Below are 24,706 nucleotides of genomic sequence, written 5' to 3'. Positions count from 1 at the left end.
GATGGCTTGGAGCAGGTTAATGATGTTTGCCTATATTCTTAGTGCCCAATTGTGAAGTATTATGTCATGCGTTTGTTTCTGATGTAATGAGATCAATCCTTGACACTGCTGCGCTTTGTTCACTAGGTATACCTACTTGACGAAACACTGCGCTTGGGAGACGTATAGATATGCCTTATTATATATGTATTGCAAACTTCTCAGTTCAGTTTCAGTTTCAGTTCAGTTTCAGTTTCAGTTCAGCTGCCGTCTTTCTCGTTCTTGTCAACAGTGGTGATCTTTGGTGTGTATTTGTCCAACACAGCCTTGTCCTCTTCAGTTGGAGTCAAGCCGAGAGACTTCTCAAGTGGATCAGTCAACATGAGTCCTCCGGCGCCCCAAGCGATGATCGCGACACCGACGCCGAGACGCGTCTTGGGTGAGAGGTTCTTGTAAGCCCTGGTTGTGTATGTAAGTCCGAGCTCGTGCTGGAGGCTACGGTTAAGGATGAGGCAACTTACTTGAGCATGATGAGGATGATGGGGACAATGAGGACGAGAATAGCCAGTCACATGACCTGCGTCTCCTTTGAAAATTGACTGTCATCAGCACATAAGCTCAACAGTTTTCTGGAGAATACTCACACTTGAGACGTTGGAGAGACGATGAGCGTATCGCCGTAAATCGGCGGATGAGAACTGGGATGAAATTCGACAGAGGTTGATGTTTGATGCGGAAAAGAACGTGATAGGTTTACCGTGGGGCGTGGCAGTAGGTACCTTAGGTAGCTCAGCTCCGAGGTTCCAGTCAAGACAGGACAAGATTGAAGCTGAACTCTCTCCATCTCTTGACATGAACATGCACAGACACAGTCGGCATTTGACTACATTTGAGGCGAGCGATAGAGCAAACCATTGATACTCCATAAACAACACCAAAGGTTACCCAGACGAACAAGAACAAATCATGGAGCATCACGAGCCAGTAGCAGCGTCATCGTCTTCGCAGCCCCGCCTTACACATCTCCCATACGAGCTCATCAACCATGTTGGCGTTTTTCTATCAAGCCGAGATCTCAAAAACTTGAGACTCTCATGTAAAACGATTGCGGAATGTACAAAATCACTCCTTGCGTTGCCCAGTTTCGATGGCGTCCCGTGGAGGAAAGATGGAGAGAGGCTGAATCATCTTTCCCTTGTACCGAGCTGCGCAAGGCGCATTCACTCCGTCAAATTCAACATGGCTCGCTTGGTTGAGGAAGAAGTCGAATACGCTACATCGCGAATCATCAACGCAAATGAACTGAATCGAGCCTGGGGTCCTTATCTCGAGACTCAAGATATCTTCCTCGAACCAATCGAGCTGCCTCTTGACTTGGTAGTTCCAGCTATCATGAGGCTACCCAATCTTGATTCCGTGTGCCTGACTTGGACGCAGTGTCCTTGGAAAGACTATAGAGCAATTGACGACGTCTTTAGCTCGGAAGAATCCATGGAATTAGCTGGCAACGAGATTCAAGAGTCACAACAAGCCATCTTGGATGCCCTACTCAGACGCAATGTACCACTCAAGAGCCTAACGCTCGAGCCGATAATGCACCCATACCTGAAACTACCATCCACGCTGGACCCAAGAGTATCAACAGTCTTTGGGTCGGTGACCCAGCTGCACTTGCATCTGAAATACGACGTTATCTCCTTCAAGCCAGACCTCCTCGATTACTTCATCTCACTGATGCCCAACATCCGAGATCTAAAAGTCCACAGCACTCCTGTCGAGTTTGAAGCCAGCGATGTTGACTTCTACATCAAGAAGAGGCTTCCTCACCTTGAGAAGATCGACCTAAGCTATTTACAAATCAACTTTGTGCACTTTGTCCGTCTGATCATCGAACACCGTTCAACACTCAAGGAAGTTGATCTGCAGAGTATATATGGATGGTGTGATCCTTTCAGTTCAACTGACATTGATTGGGATCTCATCTTTAAGCTCATGAGGGAGAAACTCGAGGTGTTGGAGACGGTTAGGATCAATGGCAGGTTCAGTGACAATGTGGGCTGGTATCAGATATTCTTTCGCAACGATGTGCCTGCTGTGGACACGATTGTTAGGCTTATGGGAGAAAAGAGTGAAAGGCTTGAGAGGTATATTCTCGAGGGAGGGGAGTATCCTCAGCCTTTGTGGAGGATATAAGATGTAATGCTGGGGATGGGGTAACAGGAGCGTAACGAATCATGACGAGATTGTTTTGGAGTTTTTATGATAACGAGGCGAGCAGTATCTGTACAAAGATATGAGAGGGAGCGAATATTGGGCCGTTGTCCTTATAGAGAGATATTGTGAAGCATATTACTACTACCTTTGTCTACATAAATTGTTTAACATTGGGTGGCTTCTTTCTTATCAAATCTCTACAGAAGCAGCTTCTGAGTTAGATGTAATTTATGTTAACATTGCAGTTCTGTAGTAGAATTGGGGTTGTCTAATTCACGTAAGATGTAGTTGAACATGCTATCAAACGACATAAGATATACAAAGTCAACCACTCAAAAACACAAGGACTGGAACGATTTATATGTGACTCGAGAGTGCAAAGACTCAAATTTCTCTGAGACGTTGTCTCCAGGAGTCAACAAAGGTCTGCCTGTCATGAGGAGTTATGGACTGGTACAGTAATACAGCACAAAGATGTATCAACAAAAATAGCTCAGTTTAAATCAAATTAGGCTGAAAATATTCACAAGGAGCTTATAGTCACAAAAGGTGAACCTGTTACATCGTTCATGTTCATAATCGTGTTCCTCACATATTTCTCAAAGATCAGCTCTACCAACTCTCTGAGGTCTTGAAGACATAGTCAACATCCCGGGAAAATAACCTAGACATCTCAACTTTGCATAATAAGGCGTTGAGACAAACAATAAGCCTCGAGAACATGCGAAATACGCCATCCAACGTTTTTGTCACATAATTCTTCCGAACTTCAAGTGGCCTAGCATGTCAGAGGCGTTGCTACACTACAATAGCCATCAGAGGAAACACTCCTCTCTTGTGTACTTCAGGGTCTGGCAGTTAATTCAACAAGAGTGAGCATGGTATGTCAGCCATAGTATGATGAGTCTCAGATATTGTACGTTTACCAGGCAGCTTTTAGAATACGAATGGCACAGCAGAGACCCAAGGTATGTCCTGAAATTTGCCTTCTTCCCTCTAGCATACTTTCTACTGATACCTGTACAGAAAAAGCACGCTATTCAAGCAATAGATAGGGGTTTGACAGGATGATGCCTGAGAAATCGAGACCAATATGGTGATCGATCAAACCTTCACGATATCATTAATGAAAGTCTATTCGGTGCTAAGAGTAAAGGAATGCATATAGCACGTCATTCGATTGTAAGAAAATTCTGGCGAAGAGAAATGGCAACACACTTCAAGACAAGAATCAACGGCTGCAGCAATCCCCGAGACATTAAGAGAAGAGCTGAGGGACAAGCAGAAGCCGTTTCCGCGCCTCTGTACCAAAAGCGTTCAAGGTTTGGCTGAAGATGAAGTTGAAGTCGAGTGGCAACTGAAGGGAGAGCATAAGACTCTGGGGCTGGAGGGGATGAGATGAATGAATGAATGATTATAATTGCTTCTTGGTAGGATTTGTCTCAAACTTGCAAACTTGTCTCAAAGCATCCAATCCATCTAACATCTAATATCGGCCGCGCATCCGCGGTTTAGACGCATCGAGTTTCGCTGGGCACTAAAGCATGTCACTTCCATTTCTCATCACGATAGCCTATGAACTGATGGTTAATGCTCCCTGGAACTAGAAACGGTCGTGAGTATCTGTGCGTGCAACAGTAGCAGCAGTAGTAGCTAATATCGGCCGCAGTCGTAAGCCGGTGACACAAGCCATTCTCGGTACTGCAAGCCTTGTTTCAGAAACATTCCCCTTTGAGGCGGCACGAGGGCTCCTGGAATGGCAGGGCGAGGACTAGAATTCTAGGGAGAGAGGGAGAGAGAACTACAGAAGTCAAGACCTGGAAAAGTGATTAATTGATGCAGACGCAAGGCGGGTTACACGTGGTTCGTGATACTTGCATAGAGCGTCAACTCTGAGACCATGATGAAGCTCGGGACAGATCTTTTCATTCCAACAAGACCATGCCAAGTGAATGCAACTGTTAGGGAGAAGAATGGCCTCAAAGACAGGAGCAAACTGTCAACTCTGACTGGCTGTTGACCTATATCAGACTAATCAAGTAATAAACCGTTCATATTATGCACGAGATAAATGAGGACGCACGCTACAGTACCTAGAGTACTAACTAGCAAGCCCCATCCCCCAGAGAACGACAACCGATGAGCAGTAAAAGAAAGAAAAAAAAAAAAAAAAGAAATTATAATGCATGCCTAACATAACTAAAGTAGAGCATGCAGCAGTGCATCCTTTCAAATATGACCAAGGAAATTAATATGTGACGTTGTATACACGGCTGGATACCAGAGAAACATGCCGTTTTGTTGTATGTAACTTCTCGAGTTTCCCGGGACTTTGTGTATCACCCCTTGAAACACATGTCAAATGGAGCTTTGATTTATTTAAAGGAAGAAGGAAAAAGACTCATTGAACCTAGGTAATCAAGGGGGATCCCAGCGTCAAACGCGGAAAATAAATTGTTTTCTTTGTTAATCTGATCTGGAGCTATCCCTGCAATTATCAAAACCCTTGACCCGCAGGTTTAATCTATCAAGCTACCTACCTATCTTATTATGGCTTATGCTCGCTCACAGAACCCGGGTATTACGTTCCCTTTGTTTCAAGCAAATGACTAACTATAGTGATTTCTTTGACAAGTGTCTTGGCTCGTTAAATTAATATCGTTTCCCTTGGTGCTGGAATGCAAACGCGGATTCAAGGATATGGATGCCAGCTTCAACGCCTCAGTCTCGCTGCCGTTTGCACGTCATGGTTTGCGTATGCTACACATACAGGATCAGGAGAAGTAGTGAGAGATATAATCTTATCTGTAACTGTTTACAAAAGTCTAATGTCGAGAAGGTTAAGGTACAGTAGGAAACGGATGGGATAGAGTGACATCCCGGCCGCGGAAGACCATTAAAAGATTTGAAAAAGGCCCTAGCTAGACTAACTTAGTCTGCTCGACCCGCCTTTGCTATGCGGCGCCGCTGCAGCTCTTCTTAATCTTTTTGCTTGTAGCGTCTTGGTGTGGTTGATCATGATCAAAGACCATCTCATCTTGACTCGCTAGACCTCGACAATCTGGGGAGATAGATCTAAAAGAAAGAAATTTCACTCAACATCGTGAGTCTTTGATTGAGTTTTGAGCACGTTAACGGTGCAAGAGTGTCTATTAGCTGTTGAAGCTTCTGCACATTCCTGAGTCAGTACTGTATGTACATACTGTATTAGTGCTAGACGTTTGGAGTTTTCCTTTTTCTCTTGGTGTTTCCTTTTTATTGTATCCAATTCTGATACGACTGTGTTTTGCATATAACGACAAACTATGGTTATTGGCTGGCTGAATGACTATGTATTCTTCTGATATGTGACAGTTGCAAATCCACTAACCTGTGGTTTCGGCCATATATTGTGAACAGAAGCAATGCCCTCCCAGCCGAGAACAATGATGAGACACTATTGGAATGCAGCTATTGCCCCCCGATCGTGAAATTCGACCATTAAATCTCAGGATTGGCCTGCTCGTGGGCAGGGGTCGCGTGGCGTAGAGGCAGAGACAAGACAAGATGAGGCAGACCAGAACCAAAAAAAAGGGCAAAGAATAGACGCAGCCAGAGCATGATGTTTGGCAATTCGCCTGCTCCCGCACAAGGCGCATCTTGTTGGTGGATTCCATATACAGCGAGGGAGTGTAGATGCGGAATGTGAAGCATTATGTATATGCATGTGTCTATGTATGCACCTATTCACGACGAAACGAAAAACCCTTGAAGTTGTCTCTCTCTCTCCCTCTCCCTTTACTTCGTTCCTGATGTTGAGGGTTCTGTGATTTTCTTCTCACTCTTACAAAGCTCAACCTGTTCTTACCTTGCTCCAACGATCTCGATCTCTTCATTGAGTATTCTTTTCTTTGTATTTGCTTGTGCTGGATTTTTTTCGTGATTTGATTTGCTGTCGTTTGGAAAGCGTGTTCGGACCTATACACAACCTGTCTGGTATAGGTGTAAGGGAGGACGAAAGAGACACACACAGAGAGGACAGACAGTAAACGGGCGATGAGAGGAACAGTTGGCAGCACAAGTACAACGTTGCTCAAACAGGTACGATATTTCTTTTTCTCTCTTTTTTTGTTAATCCTCTTTTTATTCCTCATCATTCATTGCTATCACGATATGGCCTTATACTTGACTATGATCTCTCTCGAGTCAAGTGACGATCAACATCAAGAGATGTAGTGATACTGGTACATCGCGGACCCATAGCGACGTCAAGCATCCAATCCGAGATCTGCTGTACCTTTTCGGGACGAGCTGAATAGCCTGGGATGGTGCTTGTTCTTGTTCCAGCATCGTAACACGCACTGCACTCGATACACCAGGTGCACACACAGGCAAGCATGTGCAGGGTCACCCGCACACCATCATGAGCTTGACCGGGACTGGAGACTGGGATTGAGCTGACGAGATGTTTGCTGCCGCAGTAACTGAACTGAACTGAACTGGTGCTGTACTGCTCCCTGTCTAGTACCAGCCTCAACCAACAAAGCGAAACATACAGATCAGAAATTCCTCATGACGGCGGCGCGAAAGAAGAAGCTGAGTATCAGCGGCATTGCAGGAAGCAACAAGAAGGAGAACATGAAGGGCAATGGAAGAAGCAATGGAACAGGAGGAGGAGGATGGAGTTTTGGGCGATGGGCCTCTACAAAGACAGCTTCAACAAACACAACGAGCAACTCGGTCAGTACCTGTATTCAATTCACGTTCTTTTCATTCTTACTGTACTGGTTGTCTCTTCTTTTCTCTTTTTGTTTTCCCCTCCACCAAATGTCCATTCATTCACATGTGCTTCACACCCACTCGCTTCACTTCCCGACCCCCCCATCAGCCATCTAGTCTACGCTTTGCCTTACTCAGGGCAGCCCTCTCCCCGGCATAAAAGTTGAATGGCAGTAACTGCACCTTGTCAAAGTTGGGTTTAGGGGCGTTACCCAAGTCCCTGGGGGTTTTTAAGAGGTTCCGTCATCAGACCAAAAGGCTGCCCCCCTGACTCAGCCTCGAGCGGGAGCAGCCAGAAAAAAAAGATGATGATCAGTTGAAAGAGAGTGAGGAAGTGAGTTTTTGAGGAAAAGTCAATTGCGCCGATGGAAAAGCGATCGATAAAATTCAATCCAATGAGGAAACGCTATATCATGACACAGCAACAAACCCCAACAGCCGTTCTATCCTCTCGTCTCTTCCATCCTCCTCTCACCCTCAATTTTGTCCCCCCTCCTCCGTCCCCTCTTGATCGAGTCTCATCTTGACCCGGGGAGGCTTGTTCAAAGGCGGATCATCCCATCCCCATTGCATCCCTCTCTCATTCTTCCCTTTCCATTTCCTTGCTTGCCCCTGCACGGATCCTTGCAAAAACGCACAAAACCGAGCTGGCCGCAGCTGAAGGTAGCCTACAGCGGCCTAGCCTCGGTCCTGTCCCAATGGCTCAGCGGCCCACGTCACCCACCCGTCCGCGCTGACAGGTCACCTCACTCTACATACAAGTGAAAGCCCTGTAAACTTTACAGCTAACATCGTGATTCCAGGGGACCACTTGTCCCATTTCAGTGTCTTCTGGCTCTGCTACTGGAGGCGCTACTGCTGCAAACGCCAGCAATAGTTCAGCCAGTCCAAGTCCAAGTCAGAGTCCAAGTCAGAGTCCAAGTCCAGGTCCAAGTCAGTGCCCGAGCACAAGCACAAGCACCCACCAGGACCAGCGCGGACACTACTTTCGATCCCACCTTCATCAACACGCCAGTTCGGCTTCGGCGCCGTCTCATTCTAATCCTCACTCTCATTCCCACTCCCATTCTCACGCTTCAGCTGTCGCCGCTTACAATTCGGCCCTCAAGAGACCCCTCGTCACTGTTCACCCTCTCTCCGACTCCAATTCCGTCTCCTCTGTCTCCTCATCCTCGACTACAGCATCATCTACACCAACATCATCATACGGCTCGCCCACTACCACCGCAACAACAACCCCGGTCTCGTCTCCTGCCTCGTCTGTCGCATCTCCAACCCCAAGATCGACATCAACATTCGCTACCCCCGTATCTGTACCGACCAAGCCCCCAAAGAGATCCGTCCACTTCCGCTCTGGCACGACAATCATCTCTAGCAGTAACAATAACAGCACCGCGCCCTGTATTCCCGTCCTCTCTGTCGTGCCTCCGCCTGGCCAAGACGGCGGCGACGGAGAGGCAAGACGGCCCGCCATGCAGCGAGTTTCTTCCTTTCTCCCCTCGTGGGACAAGAGGTCGTCGGGAGGTTCTAGAGCTGGCCTCTTCGGCTGGTCCTCCAACCGTTCCAGCACTTCCATATCCGGCGCAAACTCCAATGCATTGTCCAGGTTAAATACTGCGGCCGCTAATGCCAGTGGCCGAGTACAGCGGGAGGCTTTCTGGCCTGCCACTCTGGATCTCGAATGCGAAAAGGCTGCCCGCATCCTCAAGTCTTTCTGCAGTATGCTTGTCTCACTTTACTTGTCAGCCTCATTTCTTTGCTAACATGATTACGCAGCGGATGGATATCTCGTGCCATTGGAGGAAGAAGAAGACGCACAATCGACGACAAGCGAACCACGCTCCCCAAAACGAGTCACCAAGAAGATCCCCAAGCGCATCATCCAGAACGCAGCCGGAATCGCCATCTTTACCTGCATGCGCAGCGGTCTGTACATGACAGGCTCCGGCGGCTCCGGTATTCTCATAGCACGAAAGTCAGACGGTACCTGGTCACCCCCATCAGGAATCATGTTGCATACGCCCACCCTCAGCTTTATTATCGGCGTCGATGTTTACGATTGCGTTCTCGTTATTAACAACCTCGCCGCCCTCGAATCAATCACAAAGCCTCGTGTCACCCTAGGCGAAGACGTCGGACTAACTAGTGGCCCCCTGGTATCGCTTGACTCAGATGAGTCGCACATAAAATGGAAGGACCTGGGAAATACCGTTTTGACATACCTGAAAGCGCGGGGTCAAAATCAGGTCGTCAACTTGAACGGGTGTATCCTGGCCGAGCGAGGGAACGAGAATGAACGATTCTATTCCAACCAAGTAACACAAATGGACATTCTGGCTGGTAACGTCTCTCGCCAAGTAGAGGAGGTTGGGCCGCTCTCAGAGGTTATCAAGATGGCAGAAGGTAGGACAGACTACGATGCCTCTTTGATAAGCAAAATCGCTGCGGAATGTGCGCCAGGAGACGCCATGATCGCGACACCCAAATCGTCAACACCCGCCTCGCCTCGAACTGCCTTTGGAATTCCCAATGTCGATGATCCCGATCCTTTTGGCGTGTTGGCCCTCGAGATGGCTGGCTTGGAAATCCGAGAGGCAGGATCAAGACTGCGACCTACCAGCAGCCAATTTGACTTCAACCCCGCGCCTACGAGCCCAGCATTCTCAAAATTCAACAGGCAAAGTGTAGATACCTTTGTGACGAGGAGTAACCGAAACAGTTACATGTCCTCACGAACGGCGAAAAGTCAAATGACAGATGCTGGAACACAGACGGATGTGGGCATAACACCCGAGACAACCCCCAGCCCAGGTCAAAGCGAAGACGGTTTTGACAGGTCTACCCGCACGCAAATTCCCGAGGTCACGGAGGAAGAGGAGGAAGTTGATTACACAAAGGTCGACCTGACCCCTATAAGACATTTGAGCGGAGCCCATACTCCTCTCAGTGCGACCAGCCACAGTAGCATAACAGCTGTGGAACATGACACCCTCAAAGTCGAGCCCCGGGATGACACTGACAAGGCCTCGAGCAACTACGACAGCGACAGGGACGACAAGAGCAGCCGAAAGACCGACAATGAAGGTGACTCCGAAAGCGAGGCGGAGGAAGATGAGGAGGAGGAGGAACCCGTGGTGTTCGAGGTGGCTGCTGTCCAGCCGGCCAGAACCCAGGCTGTTGCATCCCGCATGATCCACGCTAAGGGTAACATGGTTACCATTGGCAAGAGGATTCCTCCCCCACTGCCCATGAGGAGCCCTGCCAGGACCTCGCGATCCAGTAAGAGCGAGATCGGCGATGTTTCAAACCTCCGAAGCCCTCTGCGAAAGGAGGCTTTCAGCGAGGAAGATCTTGCCTCTGAGGATGAGCAAACCAAGTCTGACTCTTCACCTTATCTCAAGCCCCAGGAGTTCAAGGTTGAGAAGGTCAGAGTTGAGGCCAAGAAGGCTGAAGAGTCTAGGTCTGAAGAGCCCAAGATTGAGGAGCCAAAGGCAGAAGAACCTGAGGCTAAGGAGGCTAAGCTCGACGAGGTCAAGGCCGATGAGCCCAAGGTCGACGCACCTAAGACTGTCGAGAACAAGGCTCAAGACGATTCGTCATCCGAATCCGACGTCGAGTTCTTCCCAGCCGAAGAGGCAAAAACGGACATTGCCAAGACCGAGGAGCCTCAAGCAAAGGAACCTACTGCTGAGCCCGCCAAGATTGAGAAGCTAGAGGAGGAGGAGGCTGCAACTGAGTCCAAGGTTGAGACCAAGGATGCTCAGACATCACCTACACTTCCCCAGACTGAGCGGGCAGAAAGCCCTGTGACACCCGAGAAGAAGCACACATCATCTATTTACACTGGTGTTACCGATGATCGATGGAGTGTCGATGGCTCTACACTTACAACCCCTACATCTGACCGACCTTTCTCAGTCATTGACGATGTGACTGAAGACGTGACCCCACGAAAGCCATCAAAGGAGGTCGAACCCACTAAGGAGACTGAGCCAACTGAGCTGAACGAAAAACATGAAGACTTGAAGAAGATTACATCGAATGAGACAACCCCCAACACGATCACGGTTGTATAATTGAGGACGACGATGGTTTTACATCAGTAGATGGGATATGGCGCACGACCTGCACTTTTCATGGGTAATTACTGGGCGGCTTTTTTGAGAGACGTTTCTTTTTTTTTCTGCGCATTCTTGTCAATACTTTGGTGAAAATGTACGTTATGATGGGATCTTTGTGTGTTCAGGGGTTCGATTTGTGACCCCTGATGGCGTTTGTTGGGTTGGTCATAACCACTTTGTCAGTTCTCTCGAGCAGCGCATAGCTTATACCACCTCGAGGAGCAAACTGATGAGAAGAGGAACGGGTCTTGGTCGATCGATGTACTGGATGTGTCATGGGATGGGAAGGACGAGACGAGACGAGACGAGATGAGACGAGTAAGGCTTGAACATATGGATAAAAGGAAAGGATCCTTGAAGAACGCAAGTGATCTGTGTACCTGGAGTTAGTTGTGGTTTCTTGGAGGCCTGGCCTGGTATAGTCCAGAGGTCAGACTATGATAAAGTATTATTCCTAATGCCATTGAATAGATACAGTATGAACTGGCTATTGTTTCCTATAATTGATTGTGAATGAATGAATGAATGAATGAATGAATGAATGAATGAATAAATATAGTGTCTGAGGTGAATGGTCTGTATTCTTTGACTGGCACTGCACTGCACTGGCAGAATCGATAGCAATGAGAGCCCACGCAACATTCAAGTATTTAAAAGTACATCAGAGATGGAGATTCTCTACTCATAAAGTTTGAGTCTCATTTTGGCTTCTTGATACAGGTATTTAGAGCACGCTCTGAGCAAGTTTTGAGTCTGTCATGATGGCCTATAGAACTCCAACCAAGCAACGAAGAGACCAGGGTGGTCACGTGCACCACAGCGCTCAAGATGCTGCGACACCAGCCACACTCACGCCTGTCGCGTCGTCCTCAGCCCGGTACCAGCTCCGGGCGCGCAAACCTCGAGAAGCCTCGCCAACACCAACACCAACGCGACCAAACAACGGCTCAGTAACGCCATCACCACATAAATACCACTATAACTACAGCCTCGATCTCGGTGCAAGTGCGAGGAAGCGAAATCGCACAATGTCAAGCACGGCCGGCAAATGGCGCGAGGAGCAGGTCCTCATCATCTGCCCTGGTAGCAGAACCACTATGGCTCAGCTGGGTTGCAGTGAATTGACTCCTCCTGCTCGGCGCATGCCCACCAGGATGTTTAAGGAGGGCGATCAGTGGGCGCCCTATCACAAGACGAAGCGCACGACTATTGTGAATGGCGTTGAGGAAGAGGAATGGTTGGAGGATGTTGACGAAGACGAGGGAGCTGTGTACCCCATTGAAGGTATGTGTATACAGCCATTGAAGGCCGTGTAAGGAATTAATGCTAATTGCGCATCTTTGTAGCTGGTCGCATCGTCAACATGAGCGCACTTCTCGCTTTCCTCGACCATGTCCACGGCCTGCTTACAACTACATACCACAACACTCCCATCATGCTCATGGCTTCACCACAATGGACACGACCCGACTGCGAGACAATTGCCCGATACATCTTTGAGAACACGAGAACACCTGCACTATGCATAATCCACAGCGGAATCGCTACGCAGTATGGTCTGAAGTGGCCTAACCTGACTGTGGTGGACATTGGCTACCAAAAGGTCGACGTTACAGCAATTCACGATGGAAGAGTTGTGAACCACATGGACGTCAGCGCATCTGATGCCGATGGTGAAATCAGCGGAGGCGAGGTTTTCACAAAGAGCTTGCTCAAGTTGCTAGAAAACAAGGGCTTCAACCATGATATGGCGGAGCAGCTGAAAAAGAGCAACATCTGCGAAGTCCTCCCCTATGTTGCTACTGAGGAGAACTTGATGGAACTTCCTACGGAGAATACTGCAGGCGCAACAGGTGGTCAACCAGCTTCTGCCATTGCAGAGGCCGCACCAAAAGCCCCTGAAGCGCCCAAACCCACAGACAATGGAGATTCTGATGAGGGCAATGGTAACCCAGAGGATGATGGAGTTCTAGACGTCGCAGCCATCGTTACAAGCGGGCAGACAAAGGAATTCCTCGCCAAAAAGGAGAAAGAGAAAGAAAAGGGCAAGGGAGGTCGAAAGAAGGGCGAAAAGGATGCTGAAGGCGCCGCTAAGACTGCGCGTCTACCCAACTCCAAGAGGACTCACAATACCTTCTTCTACGAGGAAGTCATTCAGGAAGAGGTTCCTCAACCGTCTAAGGAAAAGGAGACTCTAGAGACCGCTGCGGCTACTATCAATGGTAACGGCACAACAGAAGCCCCCAAGCCCGAGGGCGAGACCAACGGAGCTCAACCTCAGAGCGACAGCGCCGCTGCACCTGTGCCTGCACCTGCACCTGCGACAGAGACAGAGACAGAGACAGAGACACCTGCCACAGAAGCGCCCAAGCCAGAACAAACTCAAGAGCCAGCGCAGTCGATAGAACCCAAGCCTGGGGCTGAGCCAAAGCCCGACGCTCAACCCTCCACTGAGACCCCTGAGAAGCGACCAAAGCGCATTCGTCGAGATGTCGAGGTCGGTCTTGAGCGCTTCACTTTCGCTCAACGTCGCGAGATCGATCGCATTGTCAACGCTATCTATCGCACTGTCCAGGGCATCGATGACATGTACATGCGACCTCCATGCTGGGACAACCTGGTCTTTGTTGGCAACGGTGCTCGTCTCCGCGGTCTCCGCGAGAACATCCTCCAGACCCTCAACGCCCGCCATCTCGTCTCTCCATCTACTGCCACAATGTTCACCTCGGAGCTGCCCTCTAACATGGCCACGCCCACCGGAACCGGCGCTCAGACTCCCACTGGCTCCTTCACAGGCGCACCTCACCAGCTATCCTCAAGCGGCGTGAACCCCCTCCTCCAGGCCGCTACCACGGCTGCAGCTGCTGGCACCGCTAATAACATGGTCGGCACACCGCAACCAGCTTCTGAGGCTGGAGGACCCACGACAACCCACCACTTCCACAGCCAGACTCCCACGAGCATCAAGACGGCTACTCTGCCGAACTACTTGAGCGAGTGGACAAAGAATGGCTTCGAGGAGTCCATGTTCCTCGGTGCTCAGGTCGCTGCTCGTATTGCCTTTTGCCTACACTCTAACATGGATGCCCAGACAATTGAGGCCCAAAGACTTATGAGTTTGAGCAGAGTTGATTACAAGTAAGTTCCCTACTCCCGAGAACCTCACTAAGAATTTCACTAACCGTGTCAAAGCGAACTTGGTCCCAAGGGTATCCGCACACATTCTATGCTGGGCTGAAATCGCACAATGAGCTGATAATTTTATTTCATTATACGGGTTTCTCGTTCACATGGTCTCAGCACAGACTTTCAAACCGTGGACTTGAAAGAGGAGTTATAAAGGGGCCAGCGAAATGGTAAAAGGCAGACGCAAAATGAGTCAAGACTTGAAGTCGAGCCGAAGGGAACAGGCATAGCAGAGCAGAGCAGAGCAGAAATGAGATAATACCATAGATTCGGACATGTCTTGTACGATTATACACAATCAGTTGCTCAATTGAAAGAATTCCATGAAATAAACTTCGCAACAGTTGAGTACACCAGGCACGGGTCTAGCTGACTCCGACAAAAATATCACATTAATATTTGACTACTTGCACCAGTTCCAACTAAAGCATTATCGCGACTCCCATATAATCGTCAGCATTCGTCGTCAACTGTTCCTCCTTTTGCTATAACCACATGTCATATAACCACCACTGCATAATTCCACAGTACTTGCTTTGACTCCAAAAATGCAAGACCATCAAAGATCAATATGAAATAGACTACCAAGGGCATACGCCACTAACCAGCAGCGTTTCGAAGGGCTGCTTCCTCGGCAGCTTTGTGCCAGTCGGTTCGGAGTAGGTAGATATACTCAATCGATGCGACGCTTCATACAGTTAGAATATTGCTTCCAGTACGAGTATCTTTCAACTTACGACATAGTTCCAACTGTGACACCGAGCCACAGGCCGCTCAGCTTCCAATCAAGGCCAAAGGCCAGGGCGAGCGAGCATGGAAGAGAGAGGGCGTAGTACGCGATAATGTTGGCAGGGCCGCCAATCGACTGCTTTCCAATACCTCGGAGCAGTCCATGAGCACCTGCTGCAAGACCATCAAAGACTTGCATAACCGACACGATGGGCATGACTGCTGCAACAAGATCGATAACATCGTCGTCCTTGGTGAACAACAGCGGTAGCTGATAGCGCATGGTTGTGTAAATAGTTAGGTTGAACATTCCGATGATACAAGCAGCAACAAAAGCCTGGACCTCATTAGTATGACAATATCAACATTAGTTTAATCGTAAACTTACCACGACACCAGTCATCTTGGCAGGTTCAACAAGGCCGGCACCAATTAAGTTGGCAATACGTGTCGAGGCAGCAATCGACATAGGGAATGGGATCTCGTATGAAAGTGTCGTGATGGTTGTCACCACACTCTGAGCAGCAAGATACTCGGGTCCAAATCGGCTCGAGAGGAGCGTGAGAATCTCGAAAGCCAGCCATTCTGCCTCGACCATGATCATACCCGGTAGAGCAAGTCGAATCATGATCCACCAGTTGCTGAGAGCCCGTCGGCTAAATCCACCCCAGCATTGTCGTCCATCCACGAAGCGGACATACAAGAAGAGGAATATGGGGAGAAGGTTGTTACTGATGGCCACAGCTGTAGGAGCTCCAATGAAACCCCATTGCAGCTTCCAAACCAAGAGCCAGCTGAGGAAGACGTTGAAGGGTGCAACAATCAGGAGAACATAAGTCGTAGCGCGGAAGAGACCTTGAGCTTGAGTAAATCGCTTGCCACCCTCGAACAGGATGAATCCCGGAATACTGAAGATCATGACCCTGAGATACATGCCAGCAAGCTTTGCCGATTCGGGTTCTGGCACAATGGCTCTAATGATACCTTCGGAGAAATACCACAGAACAGCGACAGGGAAACCGAGCACAAACAAGAAACAAGTCATTCGTTGAAACTGAAGCCCAACGAGATGCTTATGGCCAGACCCATATGCTTGCGCGCATAGAGTGTCGAGAGATGTAGCAAGGCCCTGAAAAGGCGCCAGACAAGTAATAGCGGCAGTCATATTGGCCACTGGTCAAGTTAGTCTCGACTCGCAATTATTTCGCGACTATCCAGCTTCAGACTTACATGAAACAGCACCAAGTTCGAGCTTGCCAATTCGCCCAACAGCAAAGATACTGGTGACATTAATGGAGTATTGCAACAAGAACGTGACGATGAGTGGTGCGGAATAGGTCATGATGGTCTTGGCCTCTCGCTGCCAAGTGGTCTTGATTCGATGCTCAGCAACAGCGTGCTCCCAAGTATCGTTGAGGTGCTCGGGTAAAAGACCGTCATCACGAGAACCCAAGAGAGGATCTGTTTCGCTGGGAGGCTGCACAGTTAGAGCAGGCGTCTCCTCTTCATCCCGCGCAATCTTTGTACTAAAAAGACGGCGGTAAATGCGAGTGAAAAGCCCATGCTTCTGTCGATATCCGTGCTTGGGTGGAAGAACATGGTTGTCTCGTAGCAAGCTACGCTCAGCATTACGAGACTGTTTCCTCTCTAGAGCTGTCAGGCCTGGCTCATCATACGTCTGAGGGTTCATAATTGGTCGTGAGCCTCCAAAAGCAACACCACTGGGTCGACGATACATGATGGGGTCGCCCTGGAGGTCCGACACGGAGACATCGTCGTCAATCGCATTGTCTTCGAACCCGTCATCCGAGCATGCCGCAAGATCTGCAGCCAGAGCGGCCTCAGCTAGAGGCGAGCCCACACGCCATGAAGATGACAGCGCTGGATGTGCGCCAGCACCACGAGGAGTGCCATAGGGCGAGACTCCAGCTCCTCGTCCTATTGGATCCATGTCAACTCACAGTCACCTCAGCTGGAATCTTTTCTTGAGGCAGATGAAATTTCAGATGACAATTCTGCAAGGATCACACGAAAGAGACTTCTTCAGAGTGCAACAAGGGACGCCACTGAGTCAAATGGTGGAGTGGGAAAAAGTTGAGTGATACAAGGTAGTCAATGTGAGTTCAATTGTGCTGTCAACCCCATGCATTGAGACCAATGCGCAGATGGCAATCGTGAAGAGGAGAGAGAGACAGGGAAACAGAGATGAGGGAAACTAGATAAGAATATGAGGAGGCTGTATAGATATGTCGTTGTAGTCAAATCACTAGGCCCGATTGAAAAGAGGCAATAAAGCCGATTTTGCTGTTAGTCTGACTTTGCCATTCAAGCTAGCGTTAACTCAGACCCGCCACAGCAAAGGGAGCCATTGAATTGCCGTAAAGGCGGCTGACCCTGACGTGGTGGAGTCTTACCACTTCTGGTCAAAGACACGCATCTTTCGATTGGCAATGTCGTGATAGGCGAATTGTACCTCAGCCTCTCTCTGACAGGATGCGGGGGTGGATCGTCAAGAAGGGTTGTGGTTCGTGATGCCCAGATCTGGGATCATGGTTAACGGCGTATCCCGAGCTTGCGTGGGTGAGGCTTTGAGTTATAGTTCGTCCCGTTGTAGATATCTTGTCTAAGTCGATTGGCCCAATTCCTCAGCCAAGCCTATCGGCAGCCTTCTCATGACACCAATATCATGAAACTCCATCATTAAATCCAAGTCTGGCCCGCCCAGTCAGGCTCTGTATGGGACATTGACGCAACCCATGGTATCTCTTCGCTTGCGTAACGTTGTAGTGGAGTGTTGTACGGCATTCGCAACCCAACTATTGATTTGCATGCATCCTTCTCGCCCGTACTTTGTGTATTTTCTGGCATGTCGGTCTTGAAAGTGCCTATCATGATAGAGTCTTGTTCTATCAACTCTGGCCATACCAAGACACCAATCTCCCATGATGCAATACGAATTTCGCCTGTTGGTCTGGCTGCTTCACCCCAAGCTTGTTTTGAAATATTGGCTGACGTCAAAAGACCCCAGTCTATAGACGATTTGTTTGACCGAATGTACGTCTTGATATGCGGTGCTGCCCTTTTGCGGCCACTTTCTCGCAAAGGGGTGTCTTCGGGAAGTTCTGTGAGCCATTAGGCAAAAAGTCCAAGGACTACGTAGAAGTTAGACTCACTAGCACCGCGGGGTGAGTCATTGGCCCAATGATGGAAAATTGGGCGAAGATACTCCAATTGTTTTGCCTGCTGTGATGACTGGATTTTGGTATGTATGGAACCCCCGGACGCATATCCGTCTAGAGATTTCCGGATCTCATCAGCGGTAGGAAAGACAACCTTAAACCTAGGCCGGCCGAGGCCTGTGTTTTTAGAACGAGTCAAAGGCTCAAAAAGAGTCTTTTGTAACCAATCATTCTTTGCACCCAGCGTAGCAATAGAAGAAACCTGTACCACAATATCTGAGTCACCGTGATCTTGGCATGGTACATGCTGCAGACACCTTTTCAGAGCCGCCCAGCCCCAGGAAGTTTCTGACATATCCCGGGAGTCGTGCTTTCCCGGCACACTCGCAACTAGTGCAGCTTTGATACTTGAGAAGTCATGTTGTGTAAGCTTATCAGTTAGTGGTTTGCAGATGATCTTACGCCTATCATAGGCCTTTAAGTAGTTGAGAAGATCGATTTTGAAGCGTTGTCCGCTTCCAACAGAATGATCTTCCGGTGAAGCTTGAACGTTTTGTGCACCTGACAGTTTGGGGAGTAAGGGTGATTTCCAAACGCCGTTTGTCATGTTGGTCCAATCTTTTGGAATCATGTTGGCAGTATGGATGATGACTTGAGCAGTTTCATCATGTCTGAACAGAATCATCATTTTCGAGTGATGTGTTCCGAACATTTCTGGCATAGGGGCAATATGGATTTTGACGTTTTCAAATTCCGATGCTGCGGTCTGTAGAGAGTTAGGACGTGAAGGCATGCTATTCTAGCTGTGGAATAGAGGCTTCAGTTTCATGGCCTGACCACATTCTACAACTTACCTCTAACGCTATCCTATTCACATCTTCACGTTTCCAGAAGCCGTGCACTAAATGTACCTTGACGAGGTGGCGTGTGTCGGGGTCGAAAGAGTCCATGAGAAACGGGATATCGTGCAGGAAGTTGAACTCCCAACACTCTGAAATGAGAGGATCGCTGAGGAGGTCCTTAAGAGTCACGGCATCTTGATTGTCGCCCTCTGGGAGGTCACGGATCCAGGTCAATTGCCATGGGGACTTCACGACAGTTGATTTTCTGTCTTTCTTTCTAGGGGGGGTCATAGAACGCTGCAGTGACTCTGGTGTTTGGGCCTCAGGCTCCTCCATTCGCTGGCGTTTTGCCGGGCGACTCATTGTGGTGGTTTGGTGGTAGGGTCTTGCTTGAGGAACCTGTGGATGTTGGATGACTAGAGGAGGAAACCCCTGACATAAGGGCGTGAGATTGATTTACCGGTAGTTTCTTGATGTAATGCGCCAACAAGGGCTAGTTGAGAATCTCGAGATCAGTCGAGAAGGTGTTTGTGAAGCAATCGTCATGTATGTACGAGGTCGGGAAATAAATTGCTCTGTGTATCTCGGAGAAATCCTTTAAACGTGAAACAGATGTAAATGTGCTGCTTCGAAGGGGTTTAATCCTGAAGATTGAGTTGGGAAGAGGAGAAGTTGAGATTCAATTTGGTTGCTCTGATGGAGGTAGTTCCCTTGGTCTGACCCGTCTAGGCTGCTTCCTTCCTTGTCGTTGATCAGAGCGGGACATCTTATGCTCCAGGCAGCCAACACCGGTCACTCACTGTAAAGGTTGGAGAGATAGTGGATGGGATGTGTATATTGTTCCAATCGAGAATCGTATAAGGTAGCTCTGTTTACAGCCTATCAAATACTGCCCTTGGTGAATTTATACAGCAATAACCTTCGTCGACATGTTCTCCATCGTCTCTAAACTCACCTGTAACAAGAATCACCCCAAACCAAACAGAGGCAAGCGTCCCAATTTAGAGTGGAGTGGCTGAGCAAGGTCCCTCTCCCTCTAACTAGGTATCTGTCCCTGTGGCGTGGCGTCGAATTCCCATACGGAACGTGTTCTCGAATCGAATGCGCCTCCTGAATAGCGACTCTTTTGTCCTCCTTTATTATCTATCCTCTTCCTATCTTGTCTATTCTCATTTTTTGCCCCTCATCAGCATCGTCTCCTTTCGCGCCTGGTGAGCGTGATTGAGTGATTGCTTTTCTGGCCATTTCTTCTTGTTCTTTTCCGTATCGCACACCTTCAGCTCCTCAGCCTCACCCCATATGATCGCCAGTCGCTAATTGCTCGCTCTACTGCCTAATCTGGTTCGACCTTGCTTCCCTGATACGGCTACGGCCTCGATATATACTTCGATCGTTTTCGGTGTGCGATCTTTACAATATAAGCCCAAGCTGCTCTTCGCATAATACCTTGGCGCCCCTAGCCCAACATGCGCTTCTCGCCGCTTGCGATCCTCGCTGGGCTGTCAGCTGTAGCTCTGGCTGAAGAGGAGAGGAACCCAGTGACCGACCCTACGACTTTTAACGGAAAGTCAGTACCGCCATTCAAGGAGCTGACACCATCAAACTGGGAGGAGGAAACAAAGAAGAACAAGTTCTGGATGGTCAAGCATTACAGGTATGTTGAGCTGGGTCAGGGTGTAATTCATATGCTTATACGTTGTCAGTCCGTACTGTAAGCACTGCACGAGATTCGCTCCAACATTCCAGACACTCTACGAATTTTACTACACCTCGAAGCCCCCGACCGAAAACCCCGACGACACTTTCACAAAGTACTACGATTTCGCATTCGGAACGGTAAATTGTGTTGCCTACTATGATTTCTGTATGGACCACAACATTCAGTCATACCCGACGACGATTCTCTACGAAGACGGAAAGGTGTTCGACACGCTGCGAGGAATTAAGAACATGACAGCGTTGACCACCTCGGTCGAGAATGCGCTCTCCAAAACCCATCCAGGACGTCCTGCACTCGTGGAGTTGCCTCAGCCTGGTGATACTGTGTACCCTGCGCCCAAGGCTGAGGAACCAGCCGCCGAGAAGAAGGTGGAGGGAACTCAGGGAGATGCTAAGGCTCCTGTGGAAAAGCCCGCCGTTAACGCCGAGAAGCCTCTTGACGCCGCTGCTGAAAAGCCGGTTGAGGAGCCAGCTGGTAAAAATGCGGGCAAGTCTCTGGACGACATTACCGAATCACCCAAGGACGCAGAGAAATCCGACAAGACCGAATCAACCGAAAAGAAGCCTGAAGAATCTGCTGCTGCTAAGGACGAAAATAAGAACACCTTCGGCGCTGATTGGAAGGTCCCCAGCACAGGCCAGATGCTGAAGAAGACCAAGCCCAAGGATACCACTCCTAAGTACAATCTGGAGGGTACAAGTGTGCCTCTGACTCCTGAAAACTTCGACAAGTTGGTCACAAGCTCGAAGGATCCCTGGTTTATCAAGTTCTATGCGCCCTGGTGCTCTCACTGCAAGGCTATGGCCCCTACATGGCAGCAGTTAGCCAAGAACATGCAAGGAAAGCTCAACATTGGTGAGGTCAACTGTGAGGCTGATCACAAGCTTTGCACACAGATGGGCGTCAAGGCATTCCCCACCATCTATTTTGTCACAGGCACCGAAAAGGCTGAATACAAGGGTCTTCGTGGAGTTGGTGATTTCGTCGCATACGCCGAGGGTGCTCTTGAGGTTGCTGGTGGCGTTATTGATGTTGATGCCGAGAGCTTTAAGGAGCTCGAGAAGACCGAGGAGGTTCTGTTTGTCTACTTCTATGATCACGCAACTACTACCGAGGACTTCAAGGCACTTGACGCCCTCCCGCTCAACCTCATTGGACGTGGCAAGATTGTCAAGACAAGTGACCAGGAACTTTGCTCTCGATTCAAGATCACAACTTGGCCAAGACTTTTGGTTTCGCGCGAGGGACGTGCCACTTACTACACCCCTATCACTCCTGATGAGATGAGAGACGTAGATTCCCTCACATCCTGGATGAAGTCTACTTGGCTCCCGCTTGTCCCCGAGATGACTGCCATTAACGCCAAGCAGATCATGAGCCACAAGTTGGTTGTGCTTGCGATTCTGAACCGCAATGATGAGGACCGTCTACAAAACTCCATCTCAGAGCTCAAGAACGCCGCCAACGAGTGGGTTGATCGCCAGGTGCAGGAATTCCAACTTGAGCGTAAGAAGCTTCGGGATGCCAAGCAAATGAGAATTGAAGAGGCACAGAGCCGTGACGATCAGCGTGCCCTTCGTAATGCCAAGGCCATCAAGATTGATATGGACTCTACCCATCGTAAGGAGGTTGGCTTCGCTTGGGTTGATGGTATTTTCTGGCAGAGGTGGATTGCCACAACCTACAACATCGACGTTCGAGATGGCGAGCGTATCATCATCAATGAGGAAGATGTAAGATTTCTAAGTACCCCTTGTGTGATTGACTATACTAACAAATTCATAGCGACATCAATTCTGGGACACTACCCCCACAGGTAACCAGATCATGGTTAGCCATACCTCTATCATGGACACTCTTGACAAGATCGTTTATGGCCCCAACCCAATCTCCCCCAAGTACACTATCGGTACTCTGGCCAAGTTCTTCTTCGACATCAAGATGAACTTTGTCGACCACCCATTCCTCTCGATCGGGTTTATCATTGCCGTTGGCTTTGGTCTCTACTCTTGGATCCGCAACCGTACCAGACGGTCTCGCGGCACTTTCTTCCGCATGGACGATTCCCTTGGTCTCAAGGATGGTCTCCTGGGACAGAACGGTAACGACAAGTCTGACTAGACTTACAGGCTGTGAAACCAGTGCTGTTGAGCGGAAAAGGAAGAGAAAATTGGGCTGATACTTGCCAATGTGAATCGCCAGGGGTTATTGGAATGGGTTCACAACAGGATTTGCTATAGTTGTGTGTTGATAAATTGCGGAGTTTTGGGTCTGATATCTATTTATTTAGATTGCGTGTCACTGTATACTACTTATTTATTGAGCTGATACGAGATTACCACGCTTGCGTACTTATGTCACGGTCCGTCCTACCCTTGATCAACCTGTGTCTATGTGCTTGAAACGTATTGATGGTGGCCCATTGTTTTGGCCCTTTTCATTTGCCTCTTGTCTCATCTATACTTGACTCTTATAAGACCGTTTACACTATGGTCATACGACACAACACAGGAGTCTATGTCAAAGAGTGGTGCTGTGTCTCTTGGATAGAGAACATTGCGATTACTCCCGCCGCAGATCTTAGTGCCAGATTCTGGGAAGACCTGGTACATGCCTGCTTTCGCCTTGTCAGACGGGATATCTCCAGCACCAGCGCTGCATTATAGTCGCTATCGCCAAAATGAAAAGCACGAGAGTCATGGAAGCGACTGAAAGGTCGAGCTAGGGTGGACATAGAGAAGCAACTATCACAGTCCGAGAAACCTAGAACATCAGTATCTCATTCCCAGAGGCTGTCTGGACATTATCAGCGCCAACAGCTCCAACAATCGTTGCCCTCATAGCGATGAAACGAATTTGCAAAGATGGTTGGGCAACTGACGTTCAGATTCTGAATGCCGAATCTGTCCTGCAGTATACAGGCATGGCGATCGACGGTTAAGCGGTTAAGACAAGTAATGGAACCATTTGCGTCGGGGTCCGCCCCAACTGCTCAATCGCAGATCTCACGACAGTCGCAAGTCGAGAGCGCAATCCAGCAGCATTTATGCTTCTCCCCAGCCTACCAACCAAGCTGGAGCCTCGCGTCCGGAATGAGACCATCACAACTACCGTCGCGACCACATAAACGTCAGACGACTTCTACCGAGAACGTCGGGAGTGGTCAGAACAACTCCTCCTTCCACGGGTCGAGGCGGAGTCCTTATACGATGCGATTGAAGCAGCGGTTTCCGTTGCTGAGAGGTTCCGAGACAAGCCGACACTCTGGGGTACCAAGATGAGGTTGTTCACTAAGTGGGACTGGATGAACAAACCGACCAAGAATGAGACCATGGTTAACGAGGAGGTTAGCCAGCCGGTCATCTCTGGCGACCCTATGGAAGGACTTGCAGACGATATTGAGGACATTGCTTTGGAGATCAAAGATACTCAACCAGATCTAGCGCTTCGAGCCAAAACGACTTCTGAAAGACTCTTCTTATGCAATCGATTCATCAGAGATATGGATCACTGGTTCTTGGATGAGCAGCGTGAAAGAGCTCGGCTAATGAAGAACTACATCAGCAAATTTCGAACGATTGATGCGTACCAATTGTGCAAGTTGTTCACGGCAACTCATGTCGAGAGCCAGTCAGTCAACGGTAGACGAGCTTGGGAAGGCAAGGAAACTTGGGTAACGTTAGCCTAAGCTTTAGGACATCTTTTGCTGAGTTTATGTTGATACCCTAAATTTAGGTAAGTTTAGTGTTTTCGTGCTTCTAGGACGAGTTTTGGTCAGACACCACCGAGCCCCTTGGCCCAGAACTTCAGGATCATGAGTGGTTGCCGCATTATCGCGCAATGGATCAAGAGGCTGTCGATATTTGGTGTAAGCTATATGCTGCTATCAACGTGGATAGCCAAGAGAGGAACTCGCCAATTATGCAGAAGTTTCTTGATCTTGCCAAACACTCAGGCGGCGGACGATAATCTCGCCGA

The 24,706-nt window shown here is 48.9% G+C and overlaps 8 protein-coding genes across 8 annotated transcripts; 5 read left to right on the top strand and 3 right to left on the bottom strand.

The window, feature by feature from the left end:
* Positions 1–239: 239 nt before the first annotated feature.
* J7337_004649 (uncharacterized protein) lies at positions 240–508 on the bottom strand (the record flags this gene model as incomplete). The annotated part of the gene is made up of 2 exons (XM_044822341.1): positions 240–438; positions 501–508. 2 exons carry the CDS (start codon positions 506–508, stop codon positions 240–242), a joined length of 207 nt encoding a protein of 68 aa, XP_044683674.1.
* Positions 509–1,218: 710 nt separating this feature from the next.
* On the top strand, positions 1,219–2,172 carry J7337_004648 (uncharacterized protein; the record flags this gene model as incomplete). Its single annotated transcript, XM_044822340.1, has 1 exon — positions 1,219–2,172. One exon carries the CDS (start codon positions 1,219–1,221, stop codon positions 2,170–2,172), a length of 954 nt encoding a protein of 317 aa, XP_044683673.1.
* Positions 2,173–8,423: 6,251 nt separating this feature from the next.
* Positions 8,424–11,027, top strand: J7337_004647 (uncharacterized protein; the record flags this gene model as incomplete). Its single annotated transcript, XM_044822339.1, has 2 exons — positions 8,424–8,670; positions 8,728–11,027. The coding sequence occupies 2 exons, from the start codon at positions 8,424–8,426 to the stop codon at positions 11,025–11,027; spliced, it is 2,547 nt and encodes an 848-aa protein (XP_044683672.1).
* Positions 11,028–12,100: 1,073 nt separating this feature from the next.
* J7337_004646 (uncharacterized protein) lies at positions 12,101–14,310 on the top strand (the record flags this gene model as incomplete). The annotated part of the gene is made up of 3 exons (XM_044822338.1): positions 12,101–12,356; positions 12,419–14,210; positions 14,265–14,310. The coding sequence occupies 3 exons, from the start codon at positions 12,101–12,103 to the stop codon at positions 14,308–14,310; spliced, it is 2,094 nt and encodes a 697-aa protein (XP_044683671.1).
* A 548-nt stretch (positions 14,311–14,858) lies between these two features.
* On the bottom strand, positions 14,859–16,938 carry J7337_004645 (uncharacterized protein; the record flags this gene model as incomplete). Its single annotated transcript, XM_044822337.1, has 4 exons — positions 14,859–14,946; positions 14,996–15,324; positions 15,376–16,160; positions 16,218–16,938. The coding sequence occupies 4 exons, from the start codon at positions 16,936–16,938 to the stop codon at positions 14,859–14,861; spliced, it is 1,923 nt and encodes a 640-aa protein (XP_044683670.1).
* A 1,181-nt stretch (positions 16,939–18,119) lies between these two features.
* On the bottom strand, positions 18,120–19,371 carry J7337_004644 (uncharacterized protein; the record flags this gene model as incomplete). Its single annotated transcript, XM_044822336.1, has 2 exons — positions 18,120–18,965; positions 19,078–19,371. The coding sequence occupies 2 exons, from the start codon at positions 19,369–19,371 to the stop codon at positions 18,120–18,122; spliced, it is 1,140 nt and encodes a 379-aa protein (XP_044683669.1).
* Positions 19,372–20,474: 1,103 nt separating this feature from the next.
* Positions 20,475–22,849, top strand: J7337_004643 (uncharacterized protein; the record flags this gene model as incomplete). Its single annotated transcript, XM_044822335.1, has 3 exons — positions 20,475–20,662; positions 20,712–22,461; positions 22,514–22,849. The coding sequence occupies 3 exons, from the start codon at positions 20,475–20,477 to the stop codon at positions 22,847–22,849; spliced, it is 2,274 nt and encodes a 757-aa protein (XP_044683668.1).
* Positions 22,850–24,059: 1,210 nt separating this feature from the next.
* On the top strand, positions 24,060–24,697 carry J7337_004642 (uncharacterized protein; the record flags this gene model as incomplete). The annotated part of the gene is made up of 2 exons (XM_044822334.1): positions 24,060–24,401; positions 24,491–24,697. The coding sequence occupies 2 exons, from the start codon at positions 24,060–24,062 to the stop codon at positions 24,695–24,697; spliced, it is 549 nt and encodes a 182-aa protein (XP_044683667.1).
* Positions 24,698–24,706: the final 9 nt, after the last annotated feature.

Source organism: Fusarium musae, chromosome 3 (assembly GCF_019915245.1).
Source record: "Fusarium musae strain F31 chromosome 3, whole genome shotgun sequence".
Taxonomy (NCBI): Eukaryota; Fungi; Ascomycota; class Sordariomycetes; order Hypocreales; family Nectriaceae; genus Fusarium; species Fusarium musae.
Note: the sequence above shows the minus strand (reverse complement) of the source record. Positions and strands in the feature narration are given on the sequence as shown.